A 25,056-nucleotide genomic window follows, 5' to 3' on the forward strand; every position below is an offset into this window, starting at 1 on the left:
CATCAGTGACGATCATTAGAGCAGCGCTCTCGGCGTAGTTTTGCCGAGATGTTGAAAAAGGCTGCTCCGTCTGCTGAATCCCAAAATATCTACTCTTCTCTGTCTCTTGATGATCAGGGCTCCGACTCTGAGGTTGGTGAAGGAATTTCCTTCGTTTTCAAGGGTTCATCGAGGAAGCGTGTGAGACTCCAGAGACCCACAAAAAAGCCTCGGAATCTGTCTAGCAGTGATGACCCACCAGCCATGAAAAATACTAAGCCTGTCGCGAAAGTCTCAAAGCTTTCACTTCCTGGATTCAAACTCCAAGAGGAAAGAGACTTTCCGCCACTACCGGGAAAATCTAAAATCCCAAATATTCCAAAATTTCAAACTGCTCAGCCAAAAGAAAGTTCGCATTCGGAGCCCCTAGGGCAACCTCAGGGCGTTCCAATGTTTACGCTTTCTGGCATTGTAGATATCATCCTTAATTTCTTCAATGCTTCTGACCCAGTGAAGAACATTGTCAAAGGATTGCTTCCATGTGTGACTCCTCTTTTGAAGCAACTGGCTTCTAGAATGCCCCTCCTTGCAACGATCATATCTTTTGATGGATAATTTATCCACAGAGGTCGAAGATATGATTTCTGTTCTACACTGGAACTGTCGTAGTATTATGCCTAAATTAGATAGTTTTAAATTTTTAGTTAGTAATTTACAGTGCGATGTTTTTGCGTTATCAGAAACATGGCTAACACCTGATGTGACCCTTCCTTTCCATGATTTTAATATTATTCGCCTGGATCGATCCGACTCATATGGAGGAGTGCTTTTGGGGATCAAAAAGCATCACTCGTTCTACAGAGTCGATCTGCCGCCGATGTCAGGCATTGAAGTCGTTGCATGTCAGGTGACTATCCGAGGCAAAAGCCTCAGTGTCGCCTCCATATATCTTCCTCCGAGATCGGCGATATCTCGCAGAGATCTCTCTCACATCTGCTCTGTTATGCCTGAACCACGGTTGTTCATTGGGGATTTCAACTCCCACGGAACAGGCTGGGGGGAACTGTATGACGACCACCGATCAACGTTGATATATGACCTCTGCGACGACTTCAATATGACAATTCTCAACACTGGGGAAGTTACACGAGTGGCACCTCCAGCTCAAGATGGAAGTCCTAGGGATAGCCGTTTAGACCTCTCAATATGTTCAAGCTCGTTATCGCTGGATTGTTCATGGAGGGTAATCCAGGATCCCCATGGTAGCGATCACTTGCCGATTGTAGTTTCAATTTCCAATGGAACACAACAGTCTTCATCCATCGATCTCGCCTACGACCTCACAAAGCACATAGACTGGGGAAAGTACGCGAAAACGATCATTGATGGAGAACAAGCGGTAGAAGTACTTCCTCCGTTGGAAGAGTATCGCTTTTTATCCGAGTTGATTCTCAACAGCGCTCTTCAAGCCCAACGCCGTCCTGTGCCTGGTCCGTCGGTTCGCAAGAAGCCTCCCAATCCGTGGTGGGATGAAGAGTGTAAGGCACTCTATCGCGAGAAATCCGCCGCGTTTAAAGACTTCCGGAAACGTGGTTCAATTGACAACTATGAGCGCTATTCTTCCCTTGAACGCAAGTTTAAAAGCTTGGTCAAAGTGAAGAAAAGCGGTTATTGGCGTCATTTTGTGGAAGGATTATCACGTGAGACCTCGTTGAGAACGCTTTGGACCGTCGGAAGAAGAATGCGTAATACATCGTCGGTTAATGAAGATCGAGAGAGCTCTCCTCGGTGGATTATCGATTTCGCTAAGAAAGTTTGTCCGGATTCCGTTCCTGTTGATCGCGTGCGACGAGATATTCCGGTGGATAGGGACGCCATGGATAGACCTTTTTCGATGGTTGAATTCTCACTTGCTCTCCTTTCATGTAACAATTCCGCTCCAGGAATGGATCGAATCAAGTTCAATTTGCTTAAGGGCCTACCTGACGTCGCAAAGAGGCGCCTATTGAACTTGTTTAATCACTTTCTGGAGTGTAACATTGTTCCGGATGACTGGAGGCAGGTGAGAGTAATAGCCATCCAAAAACCCGGGAAACCCGCGTCGAACTATAATTCGTACCGCCCAATTGCGATGTTGTCGTGTATTCGCAAGTTGTTAGAGAAGATGATTCTCTTTCGGCTGGATAAATGGGTTGAATCGAATGGCATGCTGTCAGATACACAGTTTGGTTTTCGCAGAGCCAAAGGAACGAACGACTGTCTTGCGCTGCTTTCTTCAGAAATTCAACTTGCCTTTGCCCAAAAGGAACAGATGGGTTCAGTGTTTTTGGATATTAAGGGTGCTTTTGACTCAGTTTGTGTTGATGTCCTTTCAGACAAACTCCACGCAAGTGGCCTTTCATCAGTTTTGAACAATTTTTTGTACAATTTGTTGTCCGAGAAGCATATGAGTTTTACTCATGGCAACTTGTCAGTTTCACGAATTAGCTACATGGGTCTCCCCCAGGGATCATGTCTGAGTCCCCTTCTTTATAATTTTTATGTGAGAGACATTGATGACTGTCTCATGGAAAATTGCTCGTTAAGACAGCTTGCAGACGACTGTGTTGTTTCTGTCACAGGACCAACAGCAGCCGAACTACAAGGACCCTTACAAGATACTCTGGACAATTTGTCTACTTGGGCCTTAAAGCTGGGTATCGAATTCTCTGCGGAGAAAACTGAGATGGTTGTCTTTTCAAAGAAACACAAACCTGCCAAGTTTCCGCTTACACTCATGGGTAAGACAATCACTCATAGCTTGTCTTCTAAATATCTCGGGGTCTGGTTCGACGCCAAATGCACCTGGGGGAAACACATTGTGTATCTGACACAGAAATGCCAAAAACGAATCTACTTCATGCGAACTATAACCGGAACATGGTGGGGAGCCCATCCGGAAGATCTGATCAAGCTGTACCAAACAACCATCTTGTCGGTCTTAGAGTACGGTAGCTTTTGCTTTCAATCCGCGGCGAAAACACATATGCTGAAGATACAGCGGATTCAGTACCGCTGTCTTCGCATCGCGCTAGGCTGCATGAACTCGACTCACACAATGAGTTTAGAGGTACTTGCAGGAGTACAGCCCCTGACAGATCGTTTCGCGGAGTTAACACTCAGGTTCCTCATCCGTTGTGAGGTTCTCAATCCATTGGTTATTGAAAACTACGAAAAGCTGCTTGAACATAACCCTCAAACTCGTTTCATGAGTGTGTACTGCTGGTACATGACGCTGGAGGTTAGCCCATCCAGATCACTTTCGTTCAAAGTTTATCCCTCCCATGTTTGCAAGTAAATTCGGGCATGTCAGCGAGAGCCGACAGTTCTTCACTGATGGGTCAAAAATGGATGATATCACTGGTTTCGGTGTTTACAACGTTTCTCATAGCGCCTCCTTCATGCTTCAAAAACCATGTTCTGTATATGTTGCTGAACTAGCAGCTATACATTACACTTTAGAGTACATCAGTTCTCTCCCACCCGAGCACTTCTTCATTTTTTCCGACAGTTTAAGTTCTCTGGAGGCTGTTCGGTCAATGAAGCCGGTGAAGCACTCAGCGTACTTCCTGAATAGAATACGCCAGGCATTGAGTGCTTTGTCAATTCGCTCTTACACTATTACCCTAGCTTGGGTCCCTTCGCATTGCTCCATTCCTGGCAATGAGAAAGCGGACTCTCTGGCTAAGGTAGGCGCTAAAGAAGGCGATGTTTACGAGCGTCAAATCGCCTTCGAAGAATTTTTTGCATTGGCCCGTCGGGAGACCTTGATCAGCTGGCAACAGAAATGGAGAGACGGAGAAATGGGTAGATGGCTGCATTCCATATTTCCACAGGTGTCGAAAAAGCCATGGTTTAAGGGGTTGGGCATGAGCCGTGATTTCATTCGTGTCATGTGTCGGCTTATGTCCAATCACTATTCGTTAAGCGCGCATACCCACCGTATTGGGCTCTCAGAAAGCAATCTCTGTGTTTGCGGCGTGGCTTACCAGGATATCGAACATGTTGTGTGGGGATGCGTTGAGCATCGTGGCGTCAGATCTGAGCTGACTGAAACTCTCCGGATCCGAGGAAAACAGCAGAAACCTGTCAGGGAAGTGTTGGCGGGCCTTGATTTAGAATATATGAATTTAATCCATCTGTTTTTGAAGCGTATCAATATCCGGGTTTGATTGTGTTCGTTCCCTGTCTTTCTTTTTCCCATTCAAATTGTCCTCTTCTCGTCGTGTCTCCCACAAACCGTTTCTGTTTAGTTTCATTACAGATCTGGACATCCTGTCCCTTCAAGCTTCATCAGCTTAGTAGTCTAAGTAGCTTAAGTAATTCCAAAAAATCCTTTCCTTCCCTATTTCAAATGTATCCACTAACCTTAAAACTTCCGCAAACTAACATAGTTTTTAAAATAAGTTCAAATTTCAAAATGTAAATAATGTAAAAAAAAAGAAAAGATTTCGGCTCTGTTATGCCCTACGGCGCCTGAGCCTGCCAAATAAACGAGACAAGTAAAAAAAAAAATGACAGTTCCGTTCAGTACCGTTTTTCCTACTTTCCCGGTGAACAATCTGGAACTTTTATACACACAAACACGTCGGAACCCTTGACGAACAAAACGGAGAAAGAATCATTCAAATCCGTTGCCCCGTTCGTGAGCCATTTCGTGACATACAAACATCATTCCGTTTTTATTTATATAGAAGATAATAGCGCTTACGACTAAGTAGAATGAAACTCTATAACGAGTTGGAATCAATCATAATTCATATTTTTACCTAAAAATAAGTTTTATTGCTGATTTCGAATAGGGCTCCAAAAAAATCAACGCGAATTCCTTTAGTTAATCAGAGTTCCCTACCAGAGACTCTTCAAGAGGTTTCTCCAGGAATTCTTTCAAAGGTTCCTCCAGTGGTTTTACTTAAAATTCTTCCAAGATAATCACACAGTAATCTCAGCGATTTCTCAGGGGATTCTTCCATGGATTTTAGCAGAGCTTTCTCCAGGGAAAACTTTGAAATGCTACCAGATTCTTTTATCGGTTCCAGTTCCTTCAGGGATTCCTATCCGAGTAACACACATGTTTCAATTAAGCCATATCAACTGATATAAGGCTAGATATGGTCATATAACAGTTTAATCTGCCTCTATTAAAATATGTGTGCTATTTGGGTCCAAGGATTATTCGAGGAATTCCTAGAGTGAAATCTTCACAGGGATTACTTTACAGATTTTATAGATTTCGCCAGGAGTTCTGGCAGGACTGTCTTGAGTGATTTCCTCATGGATACCTCCAGTAAAATGTTTACTGAGATTCCTCTAGCAATTGCTCCCAGGATTCCGCCGGGAATTTCTCCAAAGATTTCTCAGGGAACTTTTCCAGGGACTATTCCAGAGATTCTTCCAGAGATTTTTCAAGCGATATTTCCTGTTATTTCTTCTCCAAGGCTTTCTCCAGGAATTCCTCCAGAATTTACACATGTCAATCTGTTTAAGAGTTCTTCCAGATATTTTTCCAGTGCTTCATTGTTCTTCTGTCTCCAAAATTACACCCGATTCTGTTTTTGTACGGATTTTTTTTACACGGCTGTGCAAAAAAAAACCATACATTATTTTTCCGCCATAACCTTATTTTTGCATAAAACGTCGGGAAATAAGGTTACTCTTTTGCACGGTTTTTTGAAATTTTGAACTGAAAACTTGTTTTGCACGGTTCGCATCCCCCGTGTAAAAACAGAATTGGGTGTATTGCGAAAATTTAAAATAATTACTTCACGAATTACATGATTTCTCTCAGGGATACTTTCAAGAAACCGCTACTTGAATTACTCCAAACACTTGAGAAAAGTTCAGTTTACGGTGAAACTTTACTTTTATTTTATTATTATTATTGTCTTTATTAACGAGATTTGCAGTCCAAGGCTGGTTTATCTCTGAAAGCCAGCTTTCATTGTGTGAATGTGGTGTGCCAAAACCGAACTAAAGGAACTCATGCCAATCAAAGCGGCTGTCATATGGTTTAACAGAAGCTCGATTTAAATAGTGTTGTCACCGGACTGTCCGTTAGTTTACTTTTTATTAAGTTATTGCATTTATTTTCAAGCATTTTGTTGGTAAAATAGTAGATTCAACCGTATTTCTATTGTTTGCAGTTCAAATTTGGAGATTTTTTTCACATGATACGGCGATTTACTCTTTCTGCAACGATTTTTCCAGGTTATCCTTCAGGGATTCTCCCAGAAATTTCCCCAAAGTTTCGTTTTGGGCCTTCAAACATTCTTTTGAGGATTTCTTTAAGAATTTTGTTTGAAATTTTTCCAAAAAAATCTCCCATTACCAAAATAATTCTTAGAATTTATCCATAGACATTTGGAAAATCTTTAAATGGATTCCTCCAAAAAAATCTCTACTTGGATTTCTCTAGGAAAATCTTTTCATGAATTCCTCCAGGAATTCCTACAGAAATTCCTCCATGGACTGCTCCAAGGAATATTTCAGGAATTTCACCAGAAAAATATCTCTAGAATTCCTTCAGCAAGTTACTCAGGTTGTTCTTCTGAGATCTCTTCAGCAATATACCCAGGTGATTCCTTCAGAAATTTACCCAGCTAATCCTGAAGAGACTCATACAGGAAATACTTCAGAAACTCCTTTAGGGATTGTTCCAGGAAAATCTTTACAGGGATTCCTCCAGAGATTTCTTCAGCAATTTCTACTAGGATTGTTCCACAAATATCTGTTCATGGGTTACTATAAAAAATGTTTCAGAGATTTGTTCATGAATTTATCCAAAGCTTTCTTCGGCTATCCCTCCAAAGAGTCATGCAATAATTTCTCGAGGTATTTAAACAGGGACTCCTTCAATAAATCCAACAGGGATTTCTTTGCAAATTTATTGAGAGGTTTTACCAGGGATTCCTCCAGAAATTTATCCAGAAATATTACAATAATTTCTTCAGGAAAAAAAAAGTTCCTGAAGGAATTTCTGTAAAACTTATGGATGAATAGCTGGAGTAGTTCCTAGAGAGATTCCTGTAGGAATCTCTGGAGTTATTTCTAAGGGAAATATAGGAGAAAACACTGAAGGAATTTTTGGAGGCTTATAACAAATCTCTGGAGAGTTTCTGGGAGAATCCCTGGAGGATAACCAGGAAAAATCCTTGGAGTAACCTTTGTAGCGATTTTCCTGGAGGTATATCTGGAAGAATTCTTGTGGGAAACTCTTGATAAATCATTTGAGAAATTCGTGAAATAATTTCCCTGAAGGAAATCCGTTGCAGGAAAAATAAATGAGCAAAAACATAATTTTCTGGTGAAACCCTTTGAGAAATTTCTGGTAGTATCGCTGAAGAAATTTCCGGAATAATTTCTGGAGGAATCTCTGCTAGTATCCTAGGAGGAAATTTTGAAAAAGTTACTGGAGGAATATCTGGAGTAATGCTTGAAGAGATTATCCTTATTCAACCCCTGGAGGAATTCCTGGAGCAAGCCTTGAAGACATTTTTGCATGAATCTCTGTAATGATTAAGGTACCTCGGGGCAAGTGAGAATACGGGGTAAGTGGGGCGTTTCGTCACAGCTCACTTAGGAAAAGTTTTTCATGGGGGTATTCTTCTATAAAGTTGAAGATACAATGACAAGGAATGTATTTAGTACTAAACATATTGTTATTTTTATTACCATGTGGTTCATGTAACAGTTGTCAGTTCAGCGCCATTTTCAACTTGCATGATAATTTGTGACACGTTTCACGTCTTGCATTGACTCGCATAAATGTGTTATAAATCGAATTTCCATCAGTAAGCTACAATTTTAAGTATTATTACAAGCTGCTAACGATAAAACAGTGTTTTGTTTTCATTTCATATGAACGTTTTGATGGTCTATCTTACCCCAAAATATGTTTGTACCCGGGGTAAGTGGGACCTATCAAAACAAAAACCAGAAACAATACTTTTCATATACGTTTCATACATTTTCCTAGAGAGTAGCACTAAAACATTCAAACAAATGATTTTTATAAAAAAAAAAGATCAATCTCAAATTACGTAATTGCATAAAAGGGAGAAGAAAAGTGTAATTATTCTTTATTTTTTATTTATGAAAAACGACTTCAAAATTAAACAAACACGAAGCTGAAATTTGAAATGCATCATGAGAACGATTACTTTTCTATTTTATTTGAACTTAATTTGTTATTTCTACCAAATTAAGTAGTGATGGAAAACAATTCTACCCCATTAAGTGGTTTTTTGCCATGCATATAAATAATAACAAAACATATTAATAATTTCGTCAATTATTGATTGTTTATGTGCTACATTTTAATAAACAACTTTTAAATTATATATCTCGTACATGTTTAATTCCTCTTTGAGCTTTTATTGAGGAATTTTCAGTTAATATTAAATGTGAGGTGACATACTATTAAATAAAGGTTTTCTTCCTAAAACGTTACGTATTTTATGATTGATCCCTTATGTACATCAAATATGTACTTTAAATTAAAAATTTATGATTTATCAATCATATTATTGTAATGGTTGACTTACTGATGAGGATTGGCGCATGAAACTGGATGTGTCCCACTTGCCCCGTTTAGCGAGGTAACTGCGTCCAATGGCTCATTCTAAAGCTTTCTTCCAAGGTTTTCACAATTTCGAAATTATTCGATCAGTTTCATGCACACACCAGCAAATTTGTTGCCAAAATGTGATTGTGTTGTTTGATTTGAAAAATATTGACAATTGAAAATTTAATTGAACAATTTGTTGGAACTATCGTTTTTTTCGTTCCCACTTGCCCCGCGGTACCTTATTTGAAGGAATCCTTGTAAGAGTCTCTGGAGAGTTTATAAAGGAATTTATGATGGAATACCAGGAGAAATCGCTTGAAGAATCTTTGGATGAATATCCGAAGGAATCCCTGGAGCAATCTCTGGAAGAATTCCTTAAGTACTCCCTGGAGAAATTTCCAAAGAAATCCCAGCAATTATTTTAGTTCAGAAATCTATGGAAGAACCACTGGATGCAATGCTGCATGAACATTTTTAGAATCTCCTCACGAAATCTGTAGAGGAATTCATGTAGATATTTTCCTGCAGATCCCTGGAATAATCTTTGGTGGAATTCCTGGTATGCGCTGTAGGAACCCGACCAGAACCACATAACAAGGTTATAACACATTCCTAACAGCAGCAGTTATAAATAACAGAAATTGATATAATTTTGTTATCAAGATGGCTTTGTTCTCAACTTGTTATATTTTTAGTAACACATTTATAACAACATTTGTTATATTTTTGACATCGCATTTATAAGTTTGTTGTAAATAAAATCCGGTGTCATAAACAGTAACATAGTTAGCAATAATTTTGTTAATTTGTAACATCCTTGCAACACATTCTGTAATAATGTTGTTATAATTATAACAGGGTTTGCTATATTTTAGTTTAATTTGGTGCAAATTTTGTTAGAATTTTTGTTATTTTAACTACTAACGGTGCATGTTTTATAACAACTGGTGTTATAAAAAAAATCATATCAGGGGAACACATTCTGTAATAATCTTGTTTCTTCCATCTGGTCGGGAACTCTTAGCAAAATTATTGGAGGAATTGCTGAACTTATTCCTGGAGCCCTATTATTGCTAGATAAAAAATCTGGTAGTGATCAATCATTCTTTCTGGAGAGATCCCTGGGAGAATCACTGTATGGTCCACGGTGGATATTATCTTGAAGGAATTTTGATTAGAAATCTTTCAAGAAATTCCTGGAAAAGAAATTTTTCGTAAGTTGATCGAAACGGAAATGGTTGCGAGTGTTCGGATATAATAATTTTATTTTTAGAAGACCCAGATAGCCAGAGCGGTAAACGTATATCTTTTTATCAATACCAAGCTGAGGGTTGTGGGTTCGAATCCCACCGGTTGAGAATCTTTTCGGGTTGGAAATTCGCTTGACTTCTTTTCTTCTTGAATATTTTCGTACCTGCCCCACGATATTTACTACTAAGCTAAAAATCAGGCTCTGTCGCGGTTGGGACGTAACGCCGGAAAGAAGTAAAAATAAATAAGTTTGGTATTTATGGTGTCTTTTTGAATCTGTATGAAAAATCATGACTTTTAAGCTAGGTATCGCATTTCAGAATGTTCCGACCAAATCTAATTATTTGTCCTCTTGATGGTCTTGTGAATCGGAATGCAAAATCATTTAATTTAAGCCGTCGTGCCATACATGCGTATAAACTTCTGAAAATGATAGGTACCAGTTTCTTCTGACATATGTTCCAGATCTAGAATGGCAATACATACAGAAAATCCAGGGTTTCCTTCTTGGGTTTCGTCTAAACGTAAATGGGTTTGAAAATTGATTTTGACGAGCAGTTCAATGTCATGGGTCATTTTTGACCCTTAATGAATAATGAGTCACTTTGTTTTTGTAGCGCCGCTCTTAGAGGTCGTTTCTTAGAGCACAAATGTGTTCGTTTTCAAAAAGAACTTTAGCTGAAGGTCAGAAAGTTTTAGATTCTTATCAGATTCTATTCAACGATAATTGAACATGCAACGAAAAAAAAACGTTCAAATACCAGAATGAGGTATTTCGACAAAACGGATATTTTTTTCAACCCAGAACTGCATAATACGGATAAAATTCATTAATATACGTAATGTCTTCATGGTTCAACGAGTACATTCCTTTTTAACCTTAAAAATTATATGATTCTCGTGTGCCAAAATGCTTAAAAACTTAGATATTGGGTAAAATCATTTAAAATTTAGAGTAAAGTGCAGCAAAAAGTCGAATGAAGCAAGTGCTTCTTTTAAGAACGTTATGCTCAATCCAAAACAAATGTTATAAACGTAATTTAGACGGAATACTATACACGCAAAAGACTTTCCGTTCTTGAAAAAGATTTTTAAAAATTATTGCTTTTTGTTGATTTTAGAAGTGTAAGTTTTAATTTACAATCGACTTTCTTTGCATGAAACAGCATTAAATAAAATTCTTTTCGATTTTTAATGCAAGGCGATACTAGGCCAATCATAAGGAAGTTTTTAAATATGAATTAATTGAAATTCAATTGAATGTTTTCAAGATTTTAATTCAGTGAGTAAATAAATCCGATTACGGGTCCGATTTTGCCCACTGTGCAACCTACAAATTGGACCAATTTCCCTCCCATTCCCTGCAAAATCCTTAAAATTACCTGGGAATCTGCAGTGCGATCTCGTCCAGACTGTCCGACGGGCTCATCGGGGTCTTCTCGAAAAGTCGGGACGGTCCCAGGGTCAGGTGGCTGAAACCGGAATTGCAGGACACCCCGCGGAAGACTTTGGCGCCCCTTCGTTGCCGTTGCCGCTGCTGCTGTTGCTGTTGTTGCTTCTTGCGCTTTTTGTTGGCCTCCTCGCGCTGGAGGTTGTGCAGCCGGAAGAAGAAGAGCGACATTCTGCTGCTGCTGCTGCTGCTGTTGTTGCTGGTCTGGTGCTGCTGGGCCATGGAAGCAAAAACAGCGGACAGTTGGTTGTGGGTTTTTTGTTTTCTATGTTTTATGGACGTTTGACTTTTACGGGATTTGAGGGTAGAGCTTCTTTTTTTTCTAGCAGAATAAGCAGATTTTGCGGGTGCTACAGGAAACAACGATCCAGTGTGGTACATGCATACAAACAACTTATCTTATGTACAAAGGACTAAGCGAAGGGTTGAAAGTTGTATGGTATTTACAGGAAAGTGATATTGTGTGGTGTCATTCATTAGATGCTTTATAGAAACGTACACACTCCGAAAAAATCATGTGATTTTACGTCTTTTGGATGCACATAAAAGAAGCGAGCCAAATGATGTGAATTTGTATCACATTTTAAATACGATGGTGTCTGATTCGGGAAATGTCAATCATAGTGGCATCATTTTCATGTCCTTCATCTTGTAAAATTACATTTTTCGTTCAATACATCTTTCAGGGCACATTTTTACGTCATTTCACCACTTACTCCATGTGTCATTCAGTCATAATGTGAATCACGTCCGGAGTGATTTTAACTATTTTTAAGAGTGTAATGTTCTAACTTATTCTTGACCATCGTATACAAACAATTTTTTTTGCAGAAAAACTGGAAACTTTTTTAATTTTTTGCTACATTTGAACCTATCTTCAACAAAAGCAAAGTAATACGACACATTTGTCACCTTAGAACCGTTATTTGGCATTATCCTCCTGATCATTGGGTGTTTTTAGGAAAATGTCACCTACAAAAGCATAATGGGTTTGGAAGCTTTTGCGATTATTTGTTCAGTATGATTTTTCTCATTCTAAACATGGCTTGGATTTGGATTGGATTTTTTGCCATCACTGTCTAATAAGAAATAATTTAATTGAAAAAAAAAAATTCTTATTTCAGTAACACTTTTAATTATGTCACACTTTATTAATGCTCCATAAATAGGTTTGTAGGTTTAAGGCAAAACTTTAGTGGAATCGGATAAATTTTGGCATTTACAGAAAGTGTGCTAGTTTGTATGGAAGCGAATTTTTGACAAATACCGTTGTTTCAGTTTTCTGCCGTTAGCTGCACACTTAAACGGTTTCGCCGAGAACCCAACAGCTGATATCTCGGTAATAATTTGACGATTCTCGGTAAAACTTTTACCGAGATCTCGGTAAACGTTTACCGAATCTCGGTAACGTTTGCCGAGATCTCGGCAAAAAATTCGGATTGCCGAAATCTCGGTAAAATAAGTATTGAGATTCGGCGTTAAAAATTACCGAATTCTCAGCTGTTGGGTTCTCGGCGAAAAACTTTACTGAGGTCGGTGAAATAATTTAAGTGTGTGGCATTGAAAATGTCCAAACAATCACTGAAATATGAATTTACTGTAAGTGTAGCCACATCGACTTAGAAAGAAAAATTGCAATTTTTTTAAGCCGATCGTTCCCTTAAAAGCTGTCTCTGCCAACCTCATATATAATTTAAAACATTTTTTGCACTCACGACTTTCGTCGGCGGCGCACATGGCAACCAACTAGTAATTCGCTGCTCCATTTGTCGAGGCATAATTTAATTTAATTTCACATCCTTTTCCCTCGTCACAACCGACTGCCACCCGATCCTGATGGTTATGATGATGATGCGATGGCTCAACATCAGCGGTCTCTATAGGGAACGGGTTGTAATAACAACATCGCTGAAACAGGAATACGGTTCTGATATTTTTTATACCTCCGCAAACATCACATCTGTCAGTTAATTACTGAGGCAGGGCCTAGCTATTGATACCGACTGAGATGGGTCTTCTTCAAAGAGCGAAAAGCCAACGGCACCATTTCGAACATCTTTTCTTTGTCTTGTTTAAGGTAAATCGGTACAATATGCTTCTCCGAATAAAAACTCAGATTTTTTATCATTTTTCAGGTTTTGTAAAGTTGGAAAATATGTTTTTTTTTAAGTTCTAAGAAAAGCATTTGGATTTTACTTTTTTTTTATCAATAGCTTGTCTTGTTGTTAATCCCTTTGAAATGCTTTAAATTTTATTTGATCTTTGTCGACGTTTTGTCCCTTGGATCGGATCATCTTCAGGGATCGATATCAAACAATAGAGTTAAATTTTAAATGAAAGCAGAATCATTATTATTGGAAATGTGAAAAAATCTCCTATTACTAGAGCCTGCAAAGTCACTTAAGGTAAAGGCGATAAATAGAAAAAAAGTTTTAATAGAAGATGAATGATTGAATCGCTTGAGGCATTTTTCAAACGAGCAACAATTAGCAACTGACGTGTTTCGGGTACATCTTAAAAAAAAATAAAATCACACAGATAAGACTGGTAAGAACAGCTGTCAGCTACAATATTTCCCCTTCATTTGCCACTTGCCAATTTTTCTACACGGGCATCGGTGCGGCACACTACGGTAGCTACACGGTAGCACAACCACCGGAGCAACAACGAGACCGAACAAGGCGTCTCAACAATTACGGCTTTCATTATGACAGCTTATTGATTATTGATTTTTAATTAGTGGTACTGGCATGATACCGGCCAATGGAACAAATGCCACGCTTGGCTCACACAGCATCCGGAGAATATCCCTTCGCCGAACAGGGAAGGATATTAACCGACGAGGAGATGATGACCGGTTTCAGTTTTGCTGGGACAAACTTGGAACACTATCCGGTATCTGGTCAACGCTAACGATGTCGATTTTAATTGACTGTCTCAATACGGTACGCCTGCCGTCAGCTGTGTTGGACGGTGAGATCTCTGAATTGAAGTCGTCGCAGCCGTTAAAGTTGGATCAGTGTAAAGCTTAATGATGGTTCCGGTAAGCTTAACTCCGTGCATGTCTGATGTCTCAAACTTAGTACTTTTAAAAAATTAAGAAACTAACGATCATTTGAAATCATCGAAAATCACTCACTGTGCCAAAATGTTATTGCCACGAAGACAAGAAGACAGGAAGACAAGAAGACAAGAAGACAAGAAGACAAGAAGACAAGAAGACAAGAAGACAAGAAGACAAGAAGACAAGAAGACAAGAAGACAAGAAGACAAGAAGACAAGAAGACAAGAAGACAAGAAGACAAGAAGACAAGAAGACAAGAAGACAAGAAGACAAGAAGACAAGAAGACAAGAAGACAAGAAGACAAGAAGACAAGAAGACAAGAAGACAAGAAGACAAGAAGACAAGAAGACAAGAAGACAAGAAGACAAGAAGACAAGAAGACAAGAAGACAAGAAGACAAGAAGACAAGAAGACAAGAAGACAAGAAGACAAGAAGACAAGAAGACAAGAAGACAAGAAGACAAGAAGACAAGAAGACAAGAAGACAAGAAGACAAGAAGACAAGAAGACAAGAAGACAAGAAGACAAGAAGACAAGAAGACAAGAAGACAAGAAGACAAGAAGACAAGAAGACAAGAAGACAAGAAGACAAGAAGACAAGAAGACAAGAAGACAAGACAAGAAGACAGAAGACAAGAAGACAAGAAGACAGAAGACAAGAAGACAAGAAGACAAGAAGACAAGAAGACAAGAAGACAAGAAGACAAGAAGACAAGAAGACAAGAAGACAAGAAGACAAGAAGACAAGAAGACAGAAGACAAGAAGACAAGAAGACAAGAAGACAAAGACAAGAACAAGAAGACAAGAAGACAAGAAGACAAGAGACAAGAAGACAAGAAGACCTCACGACATAGATAGTCGACATCTATGACAAAGTTGATCAACCGTTAAAGAAGGTTTTAATATCTTACGTCATTTGGACTCAAACATAGCGAACAAGAAGCAAAATTGCGACTAAGGATGATAACTATTAGAAGAATATCTCACAATACTGGACCCTGTAAGATTTAAATTTTGAAGAATCGTTTGTTGTTCAGATCCGAGTTGTGGTAGTACAGCAGGTATTTAAGCTTATCCTAAAACTTCCTGGAATATATACCTGCAATGTACTGGCGTATTTAGCGATCCTTTGATGTTTTTGATTTCCAATGTCTTCCAATTGCACGGAAAAATGTCTTCCAAAGTTTTCCACTTCAAACATTTTAATTATCATGGTAACTTTATTAAGTCCACATTTACGAGTTAAGGCCCAAGTAAAAATGGAGCTGAAAACTGAAAAATCAGTTTTCAGCTTCAAAATCTCCAATTCTGAAAAAAAAGACAGTTTTACTTTCAAATAACAAACTACTGTGTTTTAATTGATTTATTTTGATTTGTTGATTTTAACACAGAGAACTGCTTTTTCAGTTTTGACATTTGCTCCGTTTTTAGTTAAGCCTTCTTCTTCTATCTGGTGTTACGTCCCAACTGGGACAAAGCCTGCTTCTCAGATTAGTGTTCTTATGAGCACTTCCACAGTTATTAACTGAGAGCTTTCTTTGCCGATTGACCATTTTTGCATGTGTATATCGTGTGGCAGGGACGAAGATACTCTATGCCCTGGGAATCGAGAAAATTTCCTTTACGAAAAGATCCTCGACCAGCGGGATTCGAACCCACGACCCTCAGCATGGTCATGCTGAATAGTTGCGCGTTTACCGCTACGGCTATGTGGGCCCCTTAGTTAAGCATAATTACTCAGAAAATCAGCGTCTCCTTTATCATGTTTGACATCATTGTTGAGGAATTTCTTCAAAGAAATCCTGTAGCTGACCTTTGCATGTGTTTTTTTTTTCAACCAGATTTCAATTTAATCCGAATTCTTGAGAATTCATTAGGTGTTCAACCAGAAATTCTTATAATAATATCTTCACAGATTGCTTCCTGAATCCCTAGAAATATATCTACATTTATTTATCCACGGAATTCTCCAGTGGCGTGTCATGATTTTTTTAGAAGAATATCGAAGGACTCTTCCAAGATAATATAAATGTATTCGGCTAAGCATTATAAAAAGGATAAGTTTAATGAACGACTCAATAGATAAAATTTCTAGCAGAATACCTCTTTACGAGTTCCTTCACAAATTTTCTATGGCTCTTTGCGTTATTCTAACAATATTTTGTTCTTCGTCCAAGAATTTCTTCATTTTTTTATCAAAGATTTCAGCACCAATGTATCCCGCAATTCCACAAAATATTCTCCAGAAATTTCTATTGAAATTTCAATACAGATTTTCAAAACATTCCCATTTCTTACTCCAGCAATCTTCAGAAATTGTAGCAATAATATAATAATTTTTCATGGTTTTCTTCAGACACTTTAACAAATTACTCAATCGATTTTATAATAAGTAACCCATGTGCTTCTTTATGAACTCTTCCCATAATCTTAAAAATTTCCTGAACAGTTTTCAAGCAAGTTATCCTAGAACTCCTTTTAGCGTTATTTAGAAACTATCTCCATTAATACTTAAGGGATTCCTCTCTGCGTTTCCTGTCGTAGATTCCACCAAGCTAGAGAATTTTCTGAAGGTTCCTAATGAGAAGCATGGAAACATTTGTCCACAGATAACATACGGAATACCCCCGAGAATTCTTTTAATGTTTTTTTTTTCACAATTTTTAGGGTATCTCTTCAGCAACTCTCAATGCCTAACAAAAGAACTCAACTGTTTCTTGCGCTATTTAACTTCATGAATTACCCTAGGAATTTCTGCATCTTTTTTAAGGTTTCCATTCTTCTTGATATTTCTCATTGTTTTTTTTCTCAAGTTTTTCCTTGGATAATTTGTGCTTTATTTGGAATGCATGAAATTCATCCCAAAAAATTCCAGGTAACTATTTTTATATTCATATGAAATACTTATCGATTTTTTTTAAATCTCCATAAAAAATCTTCTATGCGTTTTACAAGGAGTTTGTTAACGATTCTCAAAGAATTACACCAGACGTTTTTCTACGGACTACTTGAATAATTCCTCTGAAATTTCCTAGTAACTAATAAGAGGGCATTGCATGGAAAGTTTCAAGACCAATGCTAAAAAGAATAGCAGTATTTGAGATTTTTTTTGCCTCTACAAAAAAAAACTAAATAAAAATTCTGGAAATGGTTTTAGTAGAAATTCTCTGAGAAACGCATGAAAGCTCTATAAACTGCTGGAATAATTTGTTGGAAATTGAAAGAATTCTAGCAGATATTTCTTAAAGAACTTTTATAAGAATTTGTGAAGGTTTAGCAAGTGGTAACTATGGACGGATTTGTGAACGAATACTTGTCTATATTTTACTGAAAATTCTCGCAGTGCAAGTCCAATTCTAACACGGTATACTTTTTTATTTTGTAAAATCTTTGGCAGTAATTCTAAACATTCCATAGAGGAATTTTGAATGATATTCCAGGACAGAATGGTACAAGATTTTTTTTTAGGAATTTCTAGAGAAATGCTCAAAGTAACGACTAGTGGAATTCTAGAATTAATAACTGATGATAGTATTTTGAAACTTTTAGAGAAATGTGTTTTTTACACTTTTCTTGTCCATTTTTTGTAATAATTATTCTAAGAGAAATCTTTGGTGTATGAATATTATTTTGGTAAACTACAAGAAATCTTCAAGAACTTTTCCACAGTCCAATTATTTAATCCAGACACTTTGATGAAAATGTTGGAAAAATTAAGACACTTCTAATTAACAGACTTGTTTTTTTTGCATTGCCCATGATGTGTGTATTTAAATCAGCGGTAAGCTTCATGGAACTCAATGTCAATATCAATGCATTTTTATTGCACCTTAACTTTTGGCTGTTCAGTATTTCTCCAGGGACTTTTTTTTTAAATAGTTTCAAGAACTTTCAAAACAATTTCTACAGGATTTTCACTAGGATTACTTCAATTAGATTCATTTAAAAGTATCTAGAATACTCCACAGATTCCTTTGAATCGTACTTTAGAGTATTCTTAAACAAATCTGAATTAATATCATGAAAATTTATTAAGGATATTTTTGAAGATATCGTTCTAAATATTGTCAAATAATTATTATTGAAGAAATTCTGGAGGGACCGGTGGAAACTATCTTAACGGATATCCCGAAACTCTCTTGGATAATTTCAATAGCAACGATTGTAGCGATCCCAAAAAAAATCATATTAGAATCTGTTTGTTTTTTTTTTAATTCGTTAAAAAATATACCAGATTCACAAAATCAGATTTCAGAAAAAAAAATCCTTGTAGGAATCCCTGACAAACTTTTATGAATCTCTGGAATAATACGTTAATACATTACTAGAATGTATCTACGAATCTCTACAAGAGTTCCTAGAAGAAACTCTGAAACAGTGATGAAAAGTGGCGAACATTTCAGCTGAACTGGAACAAATAAAATAACAAATGCTTCCGAGCGCTGATTTACTCGCATCGGTCGTCCTCCCGTGTAACCGAAGCTAAATTGATTCGTGAACGTGTTCGGAGCTGCTCAGAGTCAATTGTGTAATTGAAAAAAAAAGCTCTCCCCTCCGAGATTTATGGATTCCAACGGTATAGCTGGTAGTTTATTGTCGATTTGATGGTTATACAATAAATTCGTCTGTCAAATCCATAATAAATCACACTTTGGATTTGGACTTACTCACACCTAGCCAGTTCGCGAGTCTGTCATAATTGTTATGCGTTGGTATACACTCGTGAGCTGCTTCGTGATGCGAACTTTTCCACCACTGCTGTAGAAGAAACTTTGGAATAATCCTTGATAGAATTTTCAGTTCAATGTCTGAAGTAATCCATGGAGTATTTTCAATCGAATTCGGAGAGGGATGGCTATAGATTGATTGGAACAAGCAAAAGTCTTTTAGAAGGGTTTCTGTAATTTACAACCGACATGTTTTTTTCTCAAATTTATGAATCAAAAAATGCCATTAATTTAAAATTGTCTTTCAAATGTCTTCACAAATTCTGAAAAGTCTTTCTAAAATCTTCCGTCTTCCAAATCTCTTGCACACTACTTAAATGTCTTCCAATGGAAGTTATGTCTTTCAACCTGGCATCTCTGTATGGCACAGACCCTTATCAAATTCATAGCAGTAAAATAAGTATTTATTGTTATAATTTGTATCGATGCCCTAAGTCTTCCAAGGACTTCATCGAATATAGACTTAAGGATCTACAAGCGTGATCAATGGTCCATCTATATTTTTTTTAATATGGTACATTCATTTAAGTCATCGGAATATTTTTTTGGTTTGTACGGATATTGGATGGATCTACGACTGTAATAAGTTATTTAAGGTTAGTTTTCAATGACTCTAAAGGCCTCTAACCATTCATGTGAGTACGCCGTATACTATTCGGGACTAGTTTGCCACTTGGCAAATCACTCCGATATTATTGGCTGGTCCACTGGACGTGATAAACCGCGCTGCTGTTGTAATGTTTCCAAAATTGCGCATTTGCCCAAAATTCCACGCGGCGAATGGTTCAGGAAAGAAACAGCCGCGTTTGTTGAAACACCGCAATGTTATCTCCTATAATATTGAAGTAAAACGGGAGCAAAAACGCGGTTCTTCCTTTCCTCCTGGGAACGCCGCGTGTCATTTTGAATAAATGCGCTAATAGTTTCGCACTGTGTTGGGTTTCGGACGCGCAAAGAAAAACGTGCGATCGATTTGCTGGATAGAATATAACTATATAACTGATCCTCAACTCCGAAAGGTAGATTGTTCTGAGCACTGAAACTTTGCCCAAGAAAGTAGTGTGCTATCTCTTAACGTAGGTATATAAAATATTCAACAACCCCCCCAAGTAGATAAAATCCCATTACCTATTACGGCCTCTTATAACGCGAATTTCTATAACGCCCCCCAATCATGTGTCCAATAGGAAACCTGACTGTATCAGATACAAAATTCAGCAATATGTAACAAATTATGCTTGTTTATTTGAAGAACTACATATATTTCAGGATGCTCTAGGATGTCTACAAAAAAATTTTTTAAGGGGCTCTATTGAGATTTAATTATACTACTTCATTGAATTAGTAATAGTATACTGCAGCATACTGCATCAATAATCGCCCACTATGCACATAAATAAAATGGCGGGTGCCCAACATATCTTTAACTGTAACATATGGTTGAATTGAAATTCTACTGTTCGAATAGATGTAGTTGAGCACCATTTTTGCGACAGAAAAAATGCTGAGTTAAAAGATGTAACACTTATTGTGGTATATTGATTACTATGTGGTTAAATCACATTGCAAATAATATATTCTTCTTCTTTCTGGTGTTACGTCCCAACTGGGACAAAGCCTGCTTCTCAGATTAGTGTTCTTATGAGCACTTCCACAGTTATTAAGTGAGAGTTTTCTTTGCAGAGTGACCATTTTTGCATGTGTATATCGTGTGGTAGGTACGAAGATACTCTATGCCCTGGAAATCGAGAAAATTTCGTTTACGAAAAGATCCTCGACCAGCGGGATTCGAACCCACGACCCTCAGCATGGTCATGCTTAATAGCTGCGCGTTTACTGCTACGGCTATCTAGGCTCCCAAATAATATATTGTTATGTGTATTATGCTTTTAGTTTTAAGTGTATTTAGTTTTAAAGTGTTTAGAAACAAGTACATCAACCATTCAATTACTCCATCGTTACAATATTTATTTTTTTCCCTGCTGGCAACCCTGCTGTAAACTAGCTGTTGTGTTCTGTGCTCCGCCTAAATCGAGAAAATTTTGATTGAAATATCAGATAAAAAATCTCTGTGCTGCATAAAAATCGCTCCAAAATCGCTGCTGTCCTGCCATCACAAAGATTAGCACATACGTGAGTAAAAACTCCTGGTGAATTCCTCCGTAAGGTTGCTGTGCTGCTGCTAGAAACCATCGGCCATACTAGTGTTCGTATGTAAACACAAACCCGCTTTGTGAATTCTGCTGCTGCTGTTGTTGATATGCTGTTGTTACCAAGTTGAAGGCTCTAATTAAGCTTTGCGCCACTCTTAGAGAACGCTCAATGGTCCTGCTGCTGTAAATCGAAGAATCTTGATAATGACGATTATTTTGTACTGCCGAATATGCTGAAATAAACGGAGTATTTTGCTGGTTGTTTTTATTTGCCCACCGCCGCCCTGCCACCACTGCCAACTGCTCCACCGCTACCGTCAAACCACCGTTCTATTGCTCTGCTGTAATCATCTGCTGAATACACCTGCGTACCCATCATCGTCCTACTTCGACACATCTGAAAAAGTTGCATCACTATCCGTGTAAGTGTGTAGGTAAGCATCACACAACTCGATCGGATTACGTTGACGTTTGGCCACATCAGGGAACCACTACACCATTGTTTGGTTTTTCAAAAGCGCCATCTTTTGACGAGCATTTGAACTGCAAGCACAATGTCTTCTCGTAGCATAGAAGAGTTGCCAGATTTGATTTCTGAATACTTATCGAATCATGCTGACAAGGCACTCGCTAATATCGAACGAAGTCAACAGTTTTTATCCAACAAACTTGACGACTTCGTTGATCAGCTACTGTGTTTAAGAGAGGAAATAAGTAAACTTAAAATTGAAAATGTGCAATTGAAAAAAACCTTAGCGTTGGTTTCAAATGAGACAGCTGCAGTTTCTGATGCAGTTTACAAGAATGAAGTTTATTTGGATATACACCAACGAGAAAAATTAACAGCAAATGCAATTGTAGTAGGCATTCCACGTGTTCCGAATGAAAACACAAAATCTCTCTACTATGAAACTTGCCGTACATTGGGTCTTGAATTCAGCAACAACTCAATAGTTTCATGTGCTAGGGTATCAGCTGCCAAAGGTGAAAATCAACCGATCAAAATCACTTTCAATAATATCCGTGATAAAGAGGCACTGATCACGAAGAAAAAACAGTTTGGTCTGCTAACCGTAACTATGATCATAGGCGTACGTTGGCCCCACGGTTGGACTAACAAAGTTCATATTAGGGATGATTTGTCTCCACTATCAATGGACATCTTCCGAGAACCGAAGAAGCATCAAACTTCGTTGAAACTCCAGTAGGGGAATTAGGGGCATAATGGACACGTTAAGCGAATGTTCGTTTTAAGACCATTAAATGGCAATGTTTTTAATTTACCCCCGGCTAGTTTTCAAATTTGATGTTAGTACGACGTGCCACATTCATTCATAGTGATAAAAATCATATCATATGTCAAAAAAGCGAGATTGAAAATTGGGTCGAAAACAAGGCTGGTAAAAAGGTATCGGGGCGAAATGAACACCTGCATGAAATTTAGTTATTCCAATATATTCAATGACTGTCAATCGTTCCGATATGCAAAAGGGCTCTCCCTCAATCATAATAGCTAAAAAGAACCTTTCTGGGTTCGTTACTTTGCTCAAAAATTAGATTCTTCCACGGTCTTGCTTATATGCCAATTTCAAACTGAGAAAAATTTGAAGTCAAGTTTTGAAGAACAATTGAAGCAAAAATTAAACTTTTATACCGTCAAACATTTCAAATGCATTACAGATTTCATGCAGTGAATGAACTTTTGATGAAATATGCGTATTATCAGATATTGAGAGGGTGTCCATTTCGCCCCGTATGTTCATTATGCCCCTAATCCCCCTATGTTTGGCCAAGTAGAAATTGTACCATACTTGTTAAACAAACAAAAACTTCAAAGCCTATCAAAATTCAATCTCGAGCTGATTTGAATAAGCTTCTGACCAACAAGCTGTAATTCCTTCAACGCTCCAGTTGGACATAGACTAATACAACAAGATGGAGCAAATCAATCTTGCCATAAATCAACAGTTAGACAACGCATCCATACCGATTGCCTCCTTCGTAGGAATCACTGTGTTACAAATTAATATACGTGGTTTCAACAGCTACAAAAAGTTAGACTCGCTATGTATTTTTCTACGAAACTTAAATTCAACAATCGACGTATTGGTAATAGGAGAAACGTGGATCAAACAAGGCAGATCAAATTTTTATAACATTCCTGGTTATAACAGTACTTATTCTTGTCGCAACAACTCATCCGGTGGCCTAGCTATATTTGTTCGAGATGGTTTAAACTTCCATGTTAAGAATAACTGTACGGATAACGGGTATCATCATATACCAGTTGAATTACTGTCTAGTGTACGTATTATCGTACATGGCATCTATCGTCCTCCTGGCTATGATGTTTATCACTTTGTTAGTAATTTGGAAAATATTCTATCTTCGGTGGATTCCAAATGTCCCTGCTTCATACTGGGGGATATGAACGTAGCAGTCAATGATGTGGAGTCTCTAGGGACACAGAGATACCTACAACTATTATCATCTTATAATATGATCGTTAGAAACACGCACATGACTCGTCCTGCCAGCAATAACCTGTTCGATCATGTTATTACTCAAGCCAACCACTCTGAATGTGTTAAAAACTTCACAATTGGCTGTAATCTGAGCGACCACTGCTACATTCTGACTCAGTTTAGTACCAAAATACACAAGACTAGCAAAACGCTGAACAAAAGAATGGTGAATCATCGATTAGTCAACTCAAACTTTCAAATGTTTCTCCAATCATTCGATTTCAACTCATTAAATCCCAATGATCGTATATCGCTTATTACTGATCACTATGCGCATCTGGTAAATCGTTTCTCGTCTACAGTATCAGTTAATGTAAAAGTTAAAACCACTACCTGTCCTTGGTACAACTTTGACATATGGAAACTAAGCAAAAACTCGAACAATTTGTTTCAAAGATGGAAAAGAGATAGGTTGAATCAACAACTACGAAGCCTTTTAGATCACGCAAACAAAATGTTAGCTAAAGCCAAACATCGAACGAAATCAGTTTATTACCAACGAATCTTTTCCTCTAGCAACCCTAAGCAACTATGGAGTAAAGAAACGAACTTATCGGAAATACTTCAAGCAAAGAAAAAGAACCCGTTTTAGAAACTCAGGGCGTCGAAACCACCAACCCAAATGACATTGGACGCATCTTCAACAACTTCTTTTCTTCCATCGGGGAAAGTCTCGCTAGCAGCCTGGTTTCAGATGGAAACATCAATAAGTTCAACACGGTGACAATATCTAACAGAACAATGTTCCTTCGACCAACATCGCAAGTGGAAGTTTCTACCATAATTTCTGGGCTAGATGTGTCAAAAGCTACTGGAATAGACGGTTTCTCGGTTATGGCATTGAAACAAAATGGCGTAGCGTTGTCCACTATAATATGCAATTGCTTCATCGACAGTATTTCTATGGGCATCTATCCAGATTGTCTAAAAAAGGCGCTTGTATTTCCAGTGTTCAAAGGAGGAAATGCAAAAAATCCTACAAACTATCGACCAATTTCTGTTCTACCGTCCATCAACAAAGTTTTCGAGAAGCTGTTATCGATGCGTTTAAATAGCTTCATGGATGCCACAGGATTGCTCTATCAGCGCCAGTTTGGTTTTTGTCAAGGATTGTCAACGGAAGTAGCAGTATTGGAATTGGCTGATGATATTGCTAGTTCAATAGATCGTAAACTGTCTGCCGGAGTCGTCTTTTTAGATCTTTCAAAGGCTTTCGATACGATAAATCATCACATTCTTCTCCAGAAGCTAGATGCGTATGGTATTCGAGGAGCCGCAAATAATTATCTTCGCAGCTATT

The 25,056-nt window shown here is 37.8% G+C and overlaps 1 protein-coding gene across 14 annotated transcripts in view; it reads right to left on the reverse strand.

The window, feature by feature from the left end:
- Positions 1-25,056, reverse strand: part of LOC5571223 (potassium channel subfamily T member 2) — a 716,145-nt gene that overhangs the window by 307,911 nt on the left and 383,178 nt on the right. For 13 of the 14 annotated variants that reach the window (XM_021840117.1, XM_021840125.1, XM_021840121.1 and 10 more), the window contains exon 1: positions 11,218-11,522. The exons of the other annotated variant lie outside the window; for it this stretch is intronic. In XM_021840117.1, the coding sequence (XP_021695809.1) occupies positions 11,218-11,507 (290 nt within the window). In that variant the 5' untranslated portion in view covers positions 11,508-11,522. Of the gene's footprint in view, positions 1-11,217; positions 11,523-25,056 lie in introns of those variants that run through there. 14 annotated transcript variants of the gene reach the window in all.

The sequence above is a fragment of the Aedes aegypti genome, chromosome 2, assembly GCF_002204515.2.
Source record: "Aedes aegypti strain LVP_AGWG chromosome 2, AaegL5.0 Primary Assembly, whole genome shotgun sequence".
In the NCBI taxonomy this organism is placed as follows: domain Eukaryota; kingdom Metazoa; phylum Arthropoda; class Insecta; order Diptera; family Culicidae; genus Aedes; species Aedes aegypti.